Genomic DNA, 20,266 nt, shown 5'->3' with positions numbered 1-20,266 from the left:
CTGGAAAGCTTTCCCCAAGTTCCTCTTAACCATTCCCCAAATCTCCCTCAAAGCTCTCTGCCAATCCTCCAAGGCTGGGCATGGTGTAGACGCCACAGGTAATGGGGCAAACTTGGGTGATCTTCCCGACACTACCTGGAATGGGGAAAATCCTGAAGAGGAACTTTTCAGGTTGTTGTGTGCAAATTCCACAAATGACAAAAATTTTACCCAATTGGACTGAGCATCTGCGACATAACATCTGAGAAATTGCTTCAGGGACTGGTTAACTCTCTCGGTCTGGCCATTGGTCTGTGGGTGGTAGCCTGATGAGAATGCAAGGTCCATATCCAGCTGATGGCAAAAAGCTTTCCAAAATTTTGATACAAGTTGGACTCCTCGATCTGACACTACATTTTCCGGAATGCCATGTAGCCGGAAAACGTGCTAGATGAAGAGATCAGCCAATTCCTGGGCCGAGGGGAGTCCTTTTAATGAAACAAAATGAGCCATCTTACTGAATCTGTCTACTACCACCCAAATTACTGTCTTGCCCCCAGACCTGGGGAGTTCTCCTACAAAATCCATGGACAGATGAGTCCATGGTTCACTTGGCACTGGTAAGGATTGTAAAGTACCCACAGGTGCCTAGCGAGAAGGTTTACTCCTAGCACACACTGCACATTCCCTCACAAACTCCTTACAATCTGTTGCTAATGTAGGCCACCAAGCACATCTGGCCAGTAAATCCTGAGTTCTGGTGGCCCCGGGATGACCAGCATTCTTGTGGGAATGGAACAGATGTTGGAGTTGCAGACGAAAAGGTAGTGGTACAAACATCAACCCCTCGGGCTTCCCCTCTAGAACATCCTGTTGGTAGGGACTCAGAGTGACTGTCTAATCCTTCCAGGTCTCAGTGGCTGCCAGGACTACCCTCTGAGGTAGAATGGTCTCAGCGGCTGAGGGCTGTACTGTCTCGGGCTCGAAACACCTGGACAAGGCGTCGGCCTTGATGTTCTTACTACCAGGGGTATACGTTATTACAAATCTAAATCTTGAAAAGAACAAAGACCACCGGGCCTGACGAGGGCTAAGCCTCTTGGCGCCCTCTATGTACTCCAGATTTTTATGATCTGTATAAACTGTGATAGTATGTTCTGCACCTTCTAGCCAATGTCACCACTCTTCAAAAGCTAATTTAATAGCTAAAAGCTCCCGTTTGCCTATATCGTTGTTTTCTCTGCTGGTGAAAACCTACGAGAGAAGTAGGCGCATGGGTGGAGTTTGCCCTGCAAACCCGAGCGCTGAGACAACACAGCCCCAACCCCAACCTCTGAGGCATCAACCTCCACGATAAAGGGGTAGGTGACATCCACATGTCTTAATATGGGTGCAGAACAGAACAGTTTTTTCAGCGTAGAGAAAGCAGAATGTGCCTCTGCTGACCAGTGGTAAGTATCAGCACCCTTCTTGGTGAGACTGGTGAGAGGCGAGACCACTGAGGAGTATCCCTTTATAAATCTCCTGTAGTAGTTGGCAAAGCCCAAAAATCTTTGGAGCGCCTTCAATCCCACAGGTTGAGGCCACTCCAAAACAGCAGAGACTTTTCCAGGATCCATGGAGAGGCCATACGTAGAGATAATGTACCCCAAGAAGGCAACGGAGGTTACTTCGAAGAGACATTTCTCTAATTTAGCGTAAAGCAGATTCTGTCTTAACTTCCCCAAGACAAACTTAACATGTTTTCGATGTTCCAAGAGATTGGACGAGAAGATCAGTATATCGTCCAGATATACTAAGACGAACTTCCCCAACACCTCTCTGAATACCTCATTAATCAACTCCTGGAAGACGGCCGGGGCGTTACACAACCCGAAGGGCATCACCAGATACTCGTAGTGCCCGTCGGGTGTGTTGAAGGCCGTCTTCCATTCGTCACCATCCCTAATACGAACTAGGTTGTATGCGCCCCTCAAATCTAGTTTAGAGAAAATCTTGGCGTTGGTAACCTGAGTGAATAAACCATCAATCAAGGGTAATGGGTAACGATTTTTCACTGTAATTTTGTTCAAGCCTCGATAATCAATGCAGGGACAAAGGCCTCCATCCTTCTTTTTTACAAAAAAGAATCCTGCCCCTGCTGGTGAACGAGAGGGACGGATGAAACCCTTGGCCAATTTCTCTTTGATGTATTCCTGCATTGCCAGTTTCTCGGGCCCAGATAGATTATAGAGGTGTCCCCTAGGAGGCATACAACCAGATCTTAAATCAATGGGACAGTCGAAGGGACGGTGAGGGGGAAGTTTATCTGCTGATTTGGGACAGAATACGTCAGCAAACTCTGCGTACTGAGTTGGCACACCTTTAACCTGAATCTTGGTGTTTCCTATGGTTACTTTCGCTAAACAGTGATGATGACAATGGGTAGACCAGCTCATTAGCTGACCTGAAGCCCAGTCTATCTGAGGAGAGTGAAGTTGTAACCATGGCGTGCCAAGAATAATGGTGGAGGTTGCCATACGCAGGACCAGAAACTGTAGACTCTCTTTATGTAGCACCCCAACACTGAACATCAACTCAGGGGTCCGAGAAAGGGGATGTCTACTTTGCAGAGGAGAGTCATCTACCGCAGTGACCAAAACCTGTTGGTCTAACGGGAGTAGGGGAATCCCCAAATTTTTTGCAAACTCGTAATCTATAAAGTTAGCCGCTGAACCAGAGTCCAGAAAAGCTTCAGTGGGAACAGTCTGACCCTCCCATGTGACCGAACAGGGAAGGAGCAGACGATTATTGTTTAGAGTTAAAGACTGCGTGCCTAGGGTATTACCTCTGACTACACCTAGGCGGCAGCGTTTCCTGACTTTTTAGGACAATTTTGTACCTTATGATCCTCCTCTGCACAGTACAAACAGAGTTGTTCTGTTTTCCTGCGATGCTTTTCCACCCGTGTCAATTTTGATTGTCCAATTTGCATTGGCTCTGGCGGAGGTGAAACGGGTGGAGGAGAGGCGTAGGAGACATATCTTACAGTATTCCTTCCCCAGGTTTGCTCCTGATAGCGCAAACGGCGATCAATCCGTACTGCTAAAGAGATTGCCTCATCAATATATTTTGGTTCAGGGTGTCTCAACATCAAATCAGAAACTGCGTCTGATAGCCCTGATAAGAAACAGTCTAACAAAGCAAATGTCCCCCACCTAGCTGACACAGCCCACTTCCTGAACTCAGCTGCGTAGACCTCTACCGGATCCTTACCCTGACGTAAAGTCTTAAGCTTCCACTCAGCGGTAGAAGCAATGTCCGGATCATCGAAAATTATGGCCATAGCCTTAAAAAATTCCTCAACTGATGACAAAGCCTCATGCCCTGCTGGAGGCTATATGCCCATGTTTGAGAGTCCCCTGACAAAAGGGTCTTAATAAACGTAATTCTCTGTGCCTCAGTTCCTGATAAATTGGGTCTCAACTCAAAATAAGACAATACTCGATTTCTAAAGTTCTGAAAGTCAGATCTATGACCAACCTTTCGGGTACAGACATACGCAAGTCTGTAACTGGAGGAGATCGCACTGCATTCACAGCCGTTTGGAGGACTTGTATGGACACAGACAAAGCAGTAATCTGGGTCTGTTGGCCGTCCAACACCCTGATGAAATTCTCCACCAAGTCCATCAAAACGGCTGTTGAGTGCGTCCATTTTGTTTTTCAAGTCTGACGTTCTGTAACGATTGGTGTCAGCACACAGAGAGAATCTGATTATTGATGATCTGCAGAATCATCAACAATACAGATGTATACCTGATTATGGATGATCTGCAGAATCACCAATAATACAAGTATGACTAACCTCTGGACACTTAATGAAGTGTAAGTGTTTGGTGCGACTGTAGGCTATCTCCCGTGAGGCGGGAGACACAGATAACTCGGCCAGAGACCACCTGAGGGGCATGTGGCCCTCGGCTGTACAGGGACTACCTCCTAAGAGAGGAGATAGAGATAATCTGGCAGCCAGTGATTCCCTGGTAAACTGGTAATCAGACTGTACTGCAGCCAGGGGACTCCTATGGAGTAGAGGCAACTGGTTGCACGGCAGGCAGGACTCTCTGAGGAGCAGGAGTCCTTGCAGCTAACTGACACTTGGTGGAATAGTGTCACGGGTAGTACAGACAGACTGAACACTCGGAGGATAAGTGACAGCCAGGAGGGTTGGGCAGGCCAGGTCGGCAACACACGAGCAGATAAGGTACAAAGACAGAAGGCTGATTCGGTAACCGGGTGCAGGCAAGGTTTGGCAACTGGTAGGCAGATAGGCAGAGGTACCGAATCAGAAAGCAAGAGAGCGGTCGACAGAGAACATGGTCATAACAGAAATAAGGCACAATCCTAGTCTGGGGTGTGAGGTCCTTGGTCTCGACACCCAGGAACTAGTCTAGAGAATAACTCAGCAATGACACAGTAATCCTAAACTTGGGTGTGAGGTCCTTGGTCTCAACACCCCGGAACTGGTCTAAAGTATAACACAGCAATGACACAGTAATCCTATGCTTGGGTGTGAGGTCCTTGGTCTCAACACCCTGGCACTGGTCTAAAGTATAACACAGCAATAACAAGAGCGTAATCTGGCTAAGTGTGAATTCCCAGGTCCACCTGGTTCTAACACACTGTGGGATCTGACTGAGGTCTGAGTGCTCACACGTAAGTATTCGCAACGGCAGACAACCAGCAACTGACCAGCAAGATCTATATATACTCCACCGCTCCTCAGCGCCGCCCCCAGCCACTCAGCTGGAATCAGCTGATCGTCCTGATCAACTGATACCTCTCCTGCTGGCATAAAGGGCCTGCCTTCTAGCGCGCGCACGCGTAGCTCTCCATCTGTGTGCACTAGAAGGCCCAGGCAAACCAGACGCATGCTGCTGTGCGGAAACCGCCGGTCTGAACGCGGAGACAGCAGCCCCGTTGCCAGACCACGCGGCGGCATCTCCGCTATTCATTACACAACAACAACGTTTTGTCACTCGGCAAATCAGAGCATTAATTATAATAGTCTGAGTATATATATAATTTTACCTGAGTATAAGGTTATATTTACCTGAGGTTTCCAACTAAAACAGCCACAGTTTTCAATAGTTAGATAAGATTAATAGAAGATTTGGTTTGATTGAGACCGTTATTGAGAGATATTAGGGAGAATAGGAAGGACTGGAAGAACTGGAAGAATTGGAGGGCCACGAAACCTGCATGATATAGGGGGCTGTTGAGGAGTGAGAGCAAAATCTAACAGCCTTTTCCATTTGTAGATTAAGGTCAACTTGTCTTTGAAGTTTGTACAGAGTCGGAATGTCTGGAGTTCTCCACTTAGCAGTAATTGAATCTCTTGCCACACATAATATTTGTGATATTACCAAACAATATTTCAGAGGGGTGGATATGATACCTACGTGAAGCAGGGCAAGTTGAGGGCTAATCACAAAATGTAGCTGCATAATATTGCTTATTTCATCCGCAATGGCTATCCAAAAAGGTTGGATCTAAGGGCATTCCCAGAGGATCTGTAATAGGCAAGCAGTGTTGCTACAGTTGCGCCAACAAAGTGGAGAGCCATATTGTGTGAAAATTGCATAAGTGTCTGGGAGTGAGTTACCACTTTAAGTAGGATTTTTTGGAAAGTTTCTCTGTGGTTCACACAGGAGGAGAGTTGATTGATGGTTTTAGTAGAGGATATAATAGATTTTAGATCAATTTGGCATTGCAATTCTTCTGACCAGGAATTAATATACTTATCCAGCTGACTGTGACGACCGCTCAATAGCTCTTGATACCAAAATGAAATACCACCTTTGCGATCAGTGGGAGAGTGAAGGTAAAGGCTTAGTGGAGAAGATACTTTAAGGAGCTGTCATTTGTGAGTTGTTTGTAAACGTTTGATTCTTAAATATTTAAACACTTCTTTAGCTTGAATAGAGAATTTTTCTCTCAAGTCAGAAAAAGGCAACAGAACTAAGAATAATAGGTAGGAGATTGAGGATATGCCAACAAGCTTCCAACTATTCAGGTCTAAATATTGGGTTGAAAGAGTTAAGGCGTCAATCGGAAGTTTGAGTAAAGTGGATGAATTTATGTTTCTAGGAGTTTTAATTACACCAGAAAAAATTACCAGCCGTTGGTAATAGAAACTGGCCGTTTCTTAAAAAGCAGGTTTGTTTATTCACAAAAAATGTGAACAAAACATCGCCATGACACCCAGAAGCATCTGGAATGTAACTATAGCTCAGTAGTAGCAATAGCTCTTTGCTGCATACAAGTGGATGGAAGACTCCTCAGACATAGGTTACACCTTCATTGCAGGCCAGTCTGCCCATAATGGACAGTCGCTGTTTTGAACGGGTAAACCATTCTTTGTCAAGTGGTAGCATATGACCATAACCTGCCTATACCCTATTTATATACCTCCCTCCCTTACCTGCAACTAATCATCGTAAAGGTGGACCTGATGGAGAACTGGAGACAACTCCCAAACATCCAACCATAAACCTGTATAGATAAATTCAAAAAAGTGCGGAAAAAAAACGTCGCATTAGCCAATCCGCATGCATCAAAAACGTTGTGTAATCATCATCGTCCGAAATGTTGTGTCAATGCGCCAGAAAAGTCACATCGTTGCGCCGAAAATGTTGCATCGTTATGCGTCCAAAACATTGCATAGTTATGTGTCCATGTGTTATATGCAGGGCCGTGCAGAGGATCCTTAAGTGGGGGGTGCTTAAATTCAAAAAAAGGGCCCTCCCTCTGAAAAGCACAGTAGTACCAACAAGTGGTGGGGGACATTCCCCTGAACCCCCTTGCCCTGCAGTGACGTGAGGTTTTTACAAAAAGCCCCAAAATATCTGGACACACAAAATTTTGGATGGACGGGGTGGAATCAGAAGCACACTTTTAAGAAAAGATATGGGTGGGGCTAAAATGTGGCAATTATTATGTATATATAGCACAGACCTCTTCTGCAGCACTTTGCAGTGCACACAGTCATGTCACTGACTGTCCCCAGAAGAGCTCACACTCTAATCCCTACCGTAATCATAGCCTAATGCAGGGGTCCCCAAACATTTTGGGTTGAGGGCCGGGTTAATATACTTCAGACTGCTGGGGGGCTGGAGTATACAGACAGTGAAGCATACCCAGGTGACAACCTGCAGTCCAATTGGACAGCAGCGTCACCTGATGCGGAATTTGATTGGAAACCAGTGAATGACTGCTCTCTGGTTTCCATGTGGATGGGTGGTGCCAGCACTGCTATTCTATATGTGGACCACCAATATTTAAAGATGTAGCTGATCACATCTATAAGTAACACATTTTGTGTGTGTGTGTGTGGGGGGGGGGGGGGGGGGTGGTAAAAAAAAGCCGCAGGGGGCCGCATTCGGCCCGCGGGCCTTAGTTTGAGGACCACTGGTCTAATGTCCTACCATATCATTATTATGTATTTATATAGCACTGACATCTTCTGCAGCACTGTACAGAGTACAAAGTCATGTCACTGACTGTCCACAGAGGAGCTCACAATCTAATCCTACCATAGTCATGGTCTAATGTCCTCCCATAGTATTATTATTTACATAGCGATGACATCTCCTACAGCACTTTTCATGTCAGAAAGACTGATTGTTTGATCATTTCCAAACTGCTTCTGATAATTGCATTGTGTTTATCAGCCTTTAGACACCTAGCTAGTGTTGGATGGGAAGTTTGTCTTGTTTTCTGCTACAAGTAGCATTGGTTGTTGCCCTCAAACCTATGACAAATGGAGCCTCTGTGGAACCACGAGCCTCAGCATGCCCTGTCAGATTATCCTGAGGAGTTGCAGCTCATTCAGTTCTAAATATTAACTGTACTCTCAGGAATTGCAAGTGTCAGCATGCTTTGACAGGACTTGCTGGTCCATGTTTTCAGAGGCATAGTTAGTATTTGCCTCTTAAGGGTTAAGAATGCTAAGACAACTGGCTGGAGAGCTGACTGACCCCAGGTCAAGGCTAGTCAGAGGGACATCAGGCTCACATTTGCAGGCTCTGTTCCCTGCATGAATCCTGTGTGATCTGACCCAGTAGCGTTTCCCCGCAGCCAGGAGCCCCCCCCCCCCCCCCCCACCTTCTGCACTGCAACAAGTTCTCAACTCACGTGCTTGCTTCACGCTGTAAGTAACTTCTTACAAAACAAGCACGCAGACTCCAATGAGGGGAGAGAGAAAGAGGGGGTTCGGGGCACAGCATGCATGGTTCAGGATGACATAGGCTGCTGTGTGAATTCCTATACCTGCTATACTGAGCCTCTTCCTGCACTTCAGATCACTTGACTCCAACAGAGAACAGAATCTCTAGGCTGCCACATGTAGAGGGAGGAGCTATATAGTTTCAGAGAGAGCTCGCGGTGCAACAAATCCAGGGCTGTAAACGAGTAGAAGGGGAAGGCTGGGCTTCCGTGCGGTACCAATCTAGATCCAGAATTCCTTGCTGGCTAAAGAAGAGGGGCTGGCACTTAGCTCAAATGTGAACATTTTCAAAGGGTGCATGTGTACTAATGAGGGACAGGAATGGGCGGCCTGAAAATTACTAATTTATATGGACTGCCAATAGAGAGAAGGGGCCTAGGGTAATTGGTCACAGGGGGGTGCTTGAGCACCCAGAGCACCTCCCTGTGCACGTGCCTGCATATACGCATGCGCATACAATAGTGAATGGCTGAACATTCCCTCTAGAATGACCACTATACTTGGTGCCACCTAGTAGTCAAAGAGGATAATGACCATACAAAAATTGTGTGGCTTAGCCCCATAGAGCTCCACTTAGACTCATAAGTCCAGAAATACTGGACAAACATAACTTTTACCAAAAATTGAGCTGTATAAGAGGGAAAGCAAAAACAAAGGCCCAACTCACAGGTATTATATAATGGATGTGGAATCCTTCCCATATGTCCTCCTACAAGAAAAATATATATATATATTTTTTTTTTATAAACAATTCATAAAAAAATAGGGAAGGGAGAACAATAAAAACAGCTAGTTGACAAAAATAGTGAAATATTAAATGCAGAGAGGGCTGCAATGTGGCGATAACCTCCACAGTGTATAACCATAGTATAAATTAGATCATACATTCATAATACAGGCAATAAATCATACTCTCTATTCAATCCCCGAAGATGTAAAGTCCCCAACTGTCTGATCCACCAGGCTTCTGCTTTTAAGAGTAATTTTAATCGGTCATCACCCCTCCTAGGTCTATGGATCTGCTGCAGTATCTGAAATCGCAATGATGCCACCCCATGTGATCTTTCCAAAAAATGAGCGGACACTGCCTGCTCATTTTTTTCTAATCGCCGATTTGTGGGCAGAGATTCTATCCTTCACCTTCTGAGTGGTCTGTCCCACGTAAAGAAGCCTACATGGGCACTTTATACAACAGAACACAAATTTAGAGTTGCAGTCAAAATAACCTTTCAACGGGAACTCCTTACCACTTAGAGGGTGTCTGTAATGATCCGCTTAGCTGGCTGCACAGGCAGACAGCTGTTTGACCATTCCTTAAGTCTGTGGGATGCAGGTCTCTGGATAAGAGACCTGTCTTTGTTTGCAAGCTTCAGACCTGCTCTGCTGAGGAATTTGCATATACTGATTATGCAAATTGCCTAGTCGCCTGCCTTGAAGGCTTGCAGCATAAATACCATGTGATCCCACAATCCTTTGCTGGTCATCATGGTTTGTTACTGTTGAAACGCTCCTGGAGTGTCAGCCTTGCTATTGTTTGCTAAAGATTATCTTAGAGTATTCCTGGGGATTGCATTAGGCATCCCTCTAGTACAGTCAGGTTGTATTATTTGTATTGCCTGTTCTGTCTTCTGTTTGTCCTTGCGATTGCACTGTCGCCAGCGGTTGGCGATGGTGAATCGTTTGCTCCAGAACCTGGATCACACTGGCGGAAAGAGCAGTGGATCCTGCTAAGCTCTGTTTCTGTACTTGGATCACACTTGCTCTGGCGGAAAGAGCAGTGGATCCTGCTAGCCTGTTTCTGTACTTGGATCCCACTTGCTCTGGTGGAAAGAGCAGTGGATCCTACTAAGCTCTGTTTCTGTACTTGGATCACACTTGCTCTGGCAGAAAGAGCAGTGGATCCTGCTAACTCTGTTTCCCTACTTGGTTCACACTCGCTCTGGCAGAAAGAGCAGTGGATCCTTCCTGTCCTGTCCCTGAACCTAGATCGCACTCGCTCTGGCGGAAGAGCGGTGGACCTTATCTGACCTAATCTTGTTTCTGTTCGTTTGTCTGTCTGAATCGCACTCGCTCTAGCGGTAGCAGCGGTGGTTCCTTTTGAACTCTGTCTGGGCGTGTAGGCCAGAGCTGCGGTTGCTGCTGGCTGCTCCTTCTCTCTGTCTTGTCTGATACGAACGCTTGCTGTAGGCTCGGTGGGGTAACCGTTAAGCAAGCGCTCGCGTTCTCTATTTCGTGTTTGTGTGGCGTTGGTTAGTTAGGGTGGCGTGCTTGTCTCTGTTGCGCTTATCGTGCGGAGACCGCGCCGTAAACGCGTTCGCTATTGCGAATGAGTGTGGTGTTCGCGTTTAGCTAGCGCTTGTTATTTTCCTTATCTGCTCATTGTTTGCTGTGCCTTTGCTACTCTCGTGCTCTGTCTTGCTCACTCTTGTGTCACTTCTGTCAATCGCCTCTCTCGCGATTGCGTTCCCACTTTGTTTCTGCTGTTGTGTGTTCACCGTCGCGGGTTGGCGACTAGATTGGTGCACACACATACATTCTGTCCCTGTGCTCATTCTCATTGGCAATCGCATCTCTTGCGATTGCATTCTAACTTCTTTTCCACTGTTGTGTGTTCACCGTCGCAGGTTGGCGACGAGATTGGTGGACATACATACATTCCTTCTCTGTGCTTATTCAGTCTTGTGTCGCTGTTAGCAATCGCCATCTCTTGCGATTGCTTTCCCACCTGATCTTCACGGTTGTGTGTTCATCGTCGCTGGGTGGCGACTAGATTGGTGGACACACATACCCCCTGTTGCTGTGCTCTCTCTCTTTAAGGGCTATCTTGCCCTGCATTGCTTCCCCTCGTACAATTCCTAACTGGCATCTGTGGCTGTGCAGAGGATCTGTTCCTCTGCACTCCACGGCTCCATCTGCCGGCAGGAATTCCCCTCTACAGGTGCATTGCACCTTTTGCTGGGTTCTCTCAGATTATACGCTTGTGGAGGATTTCCGCAGTGTCAGCGCGCATCCTGTGCGCTGACCACGGAAAGAATTCCACAATCGTTACAGTGTCGGACCAAATCTCCTATTAAATACACTCCCACATTGGGTACAATCCCTACATGGGAATGCTCCTCTCCTCCTTGTCCCTGTGGTGTCTCTGAGTGACTCTAAATCTGACGTTACCAGCCTCTCCCTAATAGAAGATGCCCGTCTGAAGGAGAACAAACGATGATCCCTAAACTCAGGAACCCTCGGAAGGCCCTCTCTTAAAACAGCCCATCTTTATTGTATGCGTGGAGGTGTACAGAGGCGCCGGTAGGATAAAAGTCAATAAAAAGTTTAAAATTGCTTCGGTTGAGGTGGTGGACTAGCCAACCAAAGATAGGCACATGTACTCGTAATAATATCATCAATAATATACAATTTATTCGTTTGCTCCCAATAGTAGTCGCAACGCGTTTCACGGGCGAGAACCCGCTTCCTCAGGCAATAAAAGACAGGAGCAATACACTGAAAAAACAACAGAGACAATTGACAACCATCAGAATACTAGGTGTGTTGTAGTTGTATCACATAATGTGCTTAAAGAGAATTAACATGTGGATATCCCATATCGAAAATAAGGGTATTCTATTGTACAATGTAGTAGACAGTACCAATTTAAAATAGACCTAGTGTCACTATGAGAATCAGTACCTGTGGAGGTTACTCTATATCAACAATATAATAGTCTGATTACACATAAGGGTATGAAAAGGAGTGATATAAAGATAATAATAATAAGAGGCAGGGTGGTATGGATAGTGCCTAGGACTGATCAATAGAGGAGCAGGTGAAAAGGAAGCAAAGAAAATGAACCAGGGGCGCAAAATGCGGGGAAGTCACTTACCAACATGTACTCGATGAGTTGCTTGGCACCTCTGTGCCGGCTGTATTGGAGTGCAGAGTATAAGAAGGAACGAAGGAAGGAGGTGAGTGACGTCAGCGGGGGGCGGTGATAGGGCAGCTGGAGGTCTGTGGCCAATGGGAATAAAGTGGGCGGGAGCGGGTGGACGAGGCTGGTGTTGCGTGAATGTGCATGGTGAAGGAAGAGGCAGGGGTGACGTGGCATGTATTATGTGCGCAGCTGCGAACCAAGGAGGTGGATAGAGCATGCGGGAAGGGGCGGTGCTGTGTGTATTTCCGTATCTAGGGCGGACATTACGGTTAGGGGAAGGAATGGTTGAGTGCTAAGGGGGATTGCCCATACTAGTAATGTGTGGAGAAATAAGTGTAAATAGTAGGGAAAGTTTGAAGGAACATGGAGGAAATACATGTAAACTCTATCTGGAGACTTCTTGTACAGTTTCTGAGAAATTCAACATACATGAAATATACTAGTTACATGAAAAACAATGCTGCCCTCTGCTGGAATAAAACTAGAATTGTGTACACATAAAGGAAGAAAGTTTCTTTGACATACATCTGTTACAGCTGTTGCGTGCAAATTTCAATCAGGATTATATATAGCCTGTTACTGTTTAGAGCACGTTGTGTATCCTTGAGGGTACACTAATAGTACCCATCCATATATCATACAGATATAAACATTACGTAGATAGGATAAGAACAGTGTTCAGACTGTCTGCTTGTGGTAAGAGTATTCAGGTAATAAAATAAATGTGATATAAAATCACCTTAAAATCAGGGGATAAGAATAATATATAAAAAATATAAAAATTATAAAAATAAATGAATAAATAAATGGATACAAAAATACAAAAATTCAAAGTTTTTTTCTGTAGGTAGGAACTTTTGGAGCTTTCCCCAAATGGGATTGGAGCTTGTCTTTGTTCATGAGCGCTTGATAATAACGCGTTCATACTATATTTTAAAATGAGAGAGAGAGGACGATTTTAAAATGATAGGTTATGTCTGTGGAGATAATTGTTTAATGGATTTTCTCAAGCTGCTCGTTAAGACCATCTGGAGTTAGGGATTTCAAAATTTGGATCCAATACATCTCACGTGATTTTAGAAGCTCAAACGAGTTGGACCGGTTCTGTGGGATGGTGTCGATGAGTGTGATATGGAAGAATTCCGGATTGCTGTCGTGGTGGGAAGCGAAGTGACGTGATACACTGTGGAGGGGGTATTTGTTAAGTATGTTTCTTTTGTGTTGTCCTATTCTGGACCTCGCGGGTTGGGTTGTTCTGCCCACATACTGGAGCCGGCACGGGCATGAGATGATGTATATTAAATATTTTGATTCGCAGTCGATGTGGTGTTTGATCTGGTAATGTATTTTGGTGACTTGGGACTGGAACGTGGTCGTCTGGTGGATGAATTGGCAAGCTAGACATTTCTTATGGTTGCATGAATAAGAACCTGGATGTGAGTCTATGGGGGTAGGGGTGGGATCCGGTTGGGGTGTGCGCAGCTTGCTGGGAGCTAGTATGCCTCGCAGGTTGGGGGCACGTCTGTAGGTAACAGCCGGTGTGGGGGTGAGTATTGATCGGAGGTGGGGATCCTGTAACAGGACTTCCCACCTTTTTTGTAGGATGTTGCGAATAGATGAATGTTGAGCACTGTATTTTGTAATGAATCGGGGTGTATCGTTGGTCTGTGGTTTAGGGGTCGGGCATGGAGTGTTATGTGTTTTAGCTTTCTGTTGTGCATCTTTAAGTAGTTTTTTCGGATATTTTCGGTCTGTGAATTTTTTTGTCAAGATTTTGGACTGGGTGTTGTATACTTGTATCTCTGTGCAGTTACGATATATTCTCTTGTACTGGCTATATGGGGTGTTTCTTGTCCAAGGGCGGTGATGGAAACTGTGATAGTGAATGTAATTGTTGGCGTCTACTGGTTTAAAAAAGGTCCTAGTTAGAATGCGGGATGAGTCTGTGTATAAAATGAGGTCTAGAAATTCTATGGAACTGGGGTCATGGTGGGAGGTAAACTGTAAGCCTGCTGGGTTGGTGTTTAGATATTCGACAAAAGGCGGAATTAGGTTAGTGGGACCTTTCCATATGAAGATGAGGTCGTCGATATAACGTTTATAGAAAATCCAACCTTCTAGAAAAAGGCTTATCCTTCTGTCCCACCAACAACTCAGACCTGTTCGAATTGTTTGGTGATCTAAACACTTTTATTCGGAAACTTACCTTGAAACGTCACTTCGCCATAAAAAAACTCCATACCACCCCTCACAGAGACCCCCTCAATATGGTCATTACAAACAATGATTCCCTTCCTATAGTCACCATATCACCCGCAGAAATAGAAACCGAAAAATATATTAGCGCTAACCTCAAAGGTCGATCAAGATTCTACCCTACAGCGTCAAAGGGCAACTTCATTGACACATTTTACTCCCTAGTCCTCAATGACCTACAAGAATCACTCACCCCTGATGCCCTTCCCCATTCTAACCTCACACCTCCAGAAAAAACTGCTCTCAAAACCCTACGTAACAATGCCAACATCATAATCAAACCGGCCGATAAAGGGGGGGGGATTGTCATCCTCAATAAAACTGATTATTTAGAAGAATCCACAAGATTATTAAGTGACCGTAGACACTATACCCAACTTGACACTGACCCGACAGCAGAACTCAATAAAACCCTAAAAAACCTCATCAACCAGGCCCTACTCAATAACATCATCACCAAAAACGAAAGAAATTTTATCATCAACCATCACCCTAAAACCCCCTTTTTTTATTACCTGCCCAAGATTCACAAAAATATCCAAAAACCCCCAGGTAGGCCCATCATTTCAGGGATAGACTCAATCACCAGCAACTTATCCAAATTCATAGACACACACTTACAGTCTCACGTCCAATCACTCCCCTCATACATCAAAGATTCACAACATCTTATCAATTTCTTACATTCCACACCCTGGCTAGACGATTACATCTGGTTAACTTGTGACGTGACTTCCCTTTACACAAATATACCACATGCTTTCGGACTCACCGCCTTACAATATTACCTACAATCCAATACGGACATGCCCAGAACACAACAATCCTTCCTGTTACACTGTACCGAATTTATTCTCCAGAATAACATCTTTACGTTCTGTGATAATGTATATCAACAGGTAAGCGGAGTTTCAATGGGAAGTTCTTTCTCCCCATCGTATGCAAATTTGGCAATGGGCTACTTGGAACAGATCAAAATACACAACAACAACCCGTTCATTAACAATATCATTTTCTATAAACGTTATATCGACGACCTCATCTTCATATGGAAAGGTCCCACTAACCTAATTCCGCCTTTTGTCGAATATCTAAACACCAACCCAGCAGGCTTACAGTTTACCTCCCACCATGACCCCAGTTCCATAGAATTTCTAGACCTCATTTTATACACAGACTCATCCCGCATTCTAACTAGGACCTTTTTTAAACCAGTAGACGCCAACAATTACATTCACTATCACAGTTTCCATCACCGCCCTTGGACAAGAAACACCCCATATAGCCAGTACAAGAGAATATATCGTAACTGCACAGAGATACAAGTATACAACACCCAGTCCAAAATCTTGACAAAAAAATTCACAGACCGAAAATATCCGAAAAAACTACTTAAAGATGCACAACAGAAAGCTAAAACACATAACACTCCATGCCCGACCCCTAAACCACAGACCAACGATACACCCCGATTCATTACAAAATACAGTGCTCAACATTCATCTATTCGCAACATCCTACAAAAAAGGTGGGAAGTCCTGTTACAGGATCCCCACCTCCGATCAATACTCACCCCCACACCGGCTGTTACCTACAGACGTGCCCCCAACCTGCGAGGCATACTAGCTCCCAGCAAGCTGCGCACACCCCAACCGGATCCCACCCCTACCCCCATAGACTCACATCCAGGTTCTTATTCATGCAACCATAAGAAATGTCTAGCTTGCCAATTCATCCACCAGACGACCACGTTCCAGTCCCAAGTCACCAAAATACATTACCAGATCAAACACCACATCGACTGCGAATCAAAATATTTAATATACATCATCTCATGCCCGTGCCGGCTCCAGTATGTGGGCAGAACAACCCAACCCGCGAGGTCCAGAATAGGACAACACAAAAGAAACATACTTAACAAATACCCCCTCCACAGTGTATCACGTCACTTCGCTTCCCACCACGACAGCAATCCGGAATTCTTCCATATCACACTCATCGACACCATCCCACAGAACCGGTCCAACTCGTTTGAGCTTCTAAAATCACGTGAGATGTATTGGATCCAAATTTTGAAATCCCTAACTCCAGATGGTCTTAACGAGCAGCTTGAGAAAATCCATTAAACAATTATCTCCACAGACATAACCTATCATTTTAAAATCGTCCTCTCTCTCTCATTTTAAAATATAGTATGAACGCGTTATTATCAAGCGCTCATGAACAAAGACAAGCTCCAATCCCATTTGGGGAAAGCTCCAAAAGTTCCTACCTACAGAAAAAAACTTTGAATTTTTGTATTTTTGTATCCATTTATTTATTCATTTATTTTTATAATTTTTATATTTTTTATATATTATTCTTATCCCCTGATTTTAAGGTGATTTTATATCACATTTATTTTATTACCTGAATACTCTTACCACAAGCAGACAGTCTGAACACTGTTCTTATCCTATCTACGTAATGTTTATATCTGTATGATATATGGATGGGTACTATTAGTGTACCCTCAAGGATACACAACGTGCTCTAAACAGTAACAGGCTATATATAATCCTGATTGAAATTTGCACGCAACAGCTGTAACAGATGTATGTCAAAGAAACTTTCTTCCTTTATGTGTACACAATTCTAGTTTTATTCCAGCAGAGGGCAGCATTGTTTTTCATGTAACTAGTATATTTCATGTATGTTGAATTTCTCAGAAACTGTACAAGAAGTCTCCAGATAGAGTTTACATGTATTTCCTCCATGTTCCTTCAAACTTTCCCTACTATTTACACTTATTTCTCCACACATTACTAGTATGGGCAATCCCCCTTAGCACTCAACCATTCCTTCCCCTAACCGTAATGTCCGCCCTAGATACGGAAATACACACAGCACCGCCCCTTCCCGCATGCTCTATCCACCTCCTTGGTTCGCAGCTGCGCACATAATACATGCCACGTCACCCCTGCCTCTTCCTTCACCATGCACATTCACGCAACACCAGCCTCGTCCACCCGCTCCCGCCCACTTTATTCCCATTGGCCACAGACCTCCAGCTGCCCTATCACCGCCCCCCGCTGACGTCACTCACCTCCTTCCTTCGTTCCTTCTTATACTCTGCACTCCAATACAGCCGGCACAGAGGTGCCAAGCAACTCATCGAGTACATGTTGGTAAGTGACTTCCCCGCATTTTGCGCCCCTGGTTCATTTTCTTTGCTTCCTTTTCACCTGCTCCTCTATTGATCAGTCCTAGGCACTATCCATACCACCCTGCCTCTTATTATTATTATCTTTATATCACTCCTTTTCATACCCTTATGTGTAATCAGACTATTATATTGTTGATATAGAGTAACCTCCACAGGTACTGATTCTCATAGTGACACTAGGTCTATTTTAAATTGGTACTGTCTACTACATTGTACAATAGAATACCCTTATTTTCGATATGGGATATCCACATGTTAATTCTCTTTAAGCACATTATGTGATACAACTACAACACACCTAGTATTCTGATGGTTGTCAATTGTCTCTGTCGTTTTTTCAGTGTATTGCTCCTGTCTTTTATTGCCTGAGGAAGCGGGTTCTCGCCCGTGAAACGCGTTGCGACTACTATTGGGAGCAAATGAATAAATTGTATATTATTGATGATATTATTACCAGTACATGTGCCTATCTTTGGTTGGCTAGTCCACCACCTCAACCGAAGCAATTTTAAACTTTTTATTGACTTTTATCCTACCGGCGCCTCTGTACACCTCCACGCATCTGGAAGTCCACCCTTGGTGGAAGGGTGACATACCCTGCTATTTCCTCCTATCTACAGAGAGCGACGTCTTAATCCTGAGTGGGGACAGGCTTGTTCTCCCCACCTGCCTTTACAGTGGTTGCCTTGGAGGTAACCCTGGTTTGTGAGTATATTACTTACCTCTCATATTACTTTCCTTCCCTTCCGATACATACTACACCATATTGGGCTCTCGGTCTTCTACCCTTATATCTCCACATCTTTATTGTATAATTTTCTTGACTTGGTTGGAAACCTTACTGAATCTAGAGACAAAAGGAACTCTCCCACTGATCTCCCTCTTTCTCCTACCAGCCCTCTGACCATTTTCTCACGCCTTTAGAACACTCTCTGGGTAGCCCCTCTCCCTAAATCTGTCCCTTAGCTCCTCCACACGTAAATCACATACAGCTGAATCGGGTACTATCCTCTCCAGTCTGAGTATTTGAGACTTAGGAATTGCACTTTTCAAAGAAATTGGGTGAAAAGAATCAAAATGTAATGTGGAGTTCCTGTCCGTAGGTTTCCTAAATAAATCAGTGTTAAAGAGAACCAGAGACAAAGCACCCTCATGTATTTTATTACATTTATCAGTGGGAACATGACAGTAAACATCTACCCAGCTTTTAGTTTCATTCTTTTCTGCTTAATCTTTCTGTTATCAGCTGTGTTAAGAATCCCCGACTGAGCATTTAGTATAGGTTTGACCTGGAATCATTATAGCTGAGTTAGTCTTCTGTGAAGTCTTTTCAAGACCAAGCCTGCCCCCTCCTGGCTCAGCTTTCCTGCTTTGCATACTCAGAGCTGATGACATGGGAGGGGCTGCTCCTGCAGAAAGAAGGTCTGAAACAGACAAGTGTGGCTGTGTGATCTGTGTGCACTGCAGTCATCATTATTATCTACTGTATGCAGTTTCATTTCTATGAGAGACACTTCCTACAGGCAGCCACACAGCATACCAGAATAATAAAGTTGAAAGCACACAGATAAAAGGCTGCAGCAGCAACCCTGCTTGTCTATAGTCTCATAGAGCTCATCCAGAACAGCTCATAACCCGGAAGCAGAAGGGGTATGAGCCGGCGGCCATATTGGATTGGATTTCCTGGAGCAGTAATGGATAAAAAACACTCAAAAAGGCACACCAGAGTGGTGAAATTATCAGGTAGAGCATTTATTCTTTACAAACTATCGACTGATATGTATATTTTGTGTGAATCGTTCATCTCTGGTTCCCTTTAAAGCCTCCTTCTCCATATTTCACTCTAACGTCCAAAAAATCAATGCAAGTATCACAAACGTGTGATGTCAGTTTTATAAAAGGATACTTATCATGCAGGTCCAGGATAAAGGCATCGAGGCTCGAACGTAGCCCCACCCACAACAAAAAAATATCATCAATATATCTTACCCACATCCTTGCGTAGGCACGAAACAACGGATGTGTATAGACAAAAGCCTCCTCGTATGCCTCCATGAAGAGGTTCGCATAGCATGGGGCCACGTTTGAGCCCATCGCCGTCCCCCAGACCTGCTCGAAAAAGACATCACCAAAAAGAAAATAGTTCATCGTTAGTACAATATGTAAAAGAGACATCAAAAATTTGATAACCATCAAAATCTGAACGGGTGTCAAGGACATGTTGTATTACCTCCATCCCCTCCTGATGAGGAATGGAGGTATACAAACTCCCCACATCCATAGTAACCATAAGGAGATCCTTTTCAGAACAGGATTAAGATTTAAATAATTCCAAGAACATGCCTGTAAGGAATAGCGGAGATGCCGCTGCTGAGTCAAGAGTAGTGTTGGGCGAACACCTGGATGTTCGGGTTCGCGAACGTTCGCCGAACATGGCCGCGATGTTCGGGTGTTCGCGCCAAACTCCGAACATAATGGAAGTCAATGGGGGCCCGAACTTTCATGCTTTGTAAAGCTTCCTTACATGCTACATACCCCAAATTTGCAGGGTATGTGCACCTTGGGAGTGGGTACAAGAGGAAAAAAATATTTGAAAAAGAGCTTATAGTTTTTGAGAAAATTGATTGTAAAGTTTTAAA

General features: G+C 44.6%; 1 protein-coding gene across 5 annotated transcripts in view; it reads right to left on the bottom strand.

The window, feature by feature from the left end:
* Positions 1 to 20,266, bottom strand: part of ANKRD33B (ankyrin repeat domain 33B) — a 688,858-nt gene that overhangs the window by 137,096 nt on the left and 531,496 nt on the right. For 2 of the 5 annotated variants that reach the window (XM_068236425.1, XM_068236424.1), the window contains exon 5: positions 19,617 to 19,736. The exons of the other annotated variants lie outside the window; for them this stretch is intronic. In XM_068236425.1, coding sequence (XP_068092526.1) covers positions 19,617 to 19,736 — 120 coding nt within the window. The remainder of the gene's footprint in view (positions 1 to 19,616; positions 19,737 to 20,266) is intronic. 5 annotated transcript variants of the gene reach the window in all.

This window comes from Hyperolius riggenbachi, chromosome 5 (genome assembly GCF_040937935.1).
Source record: "Hyperolius riggenbachi isolate aHypRig1 chromosome 5, aHypRig1.pri, whole genome shotgun sequence".
Classification (NCBI taxonomy): domain Eukaryota; kingdom Metazoa; phylum Chordata; class Amphibia; order Anura; family Hyperoliidae; genus Hyperolius; species Hyperolius riggenbachi.
The sequence above is the reverse complement of the archived record's forward strand: the minus strand, read 5'-3'. Positions and strand labels throughout refer to the sequence as shown.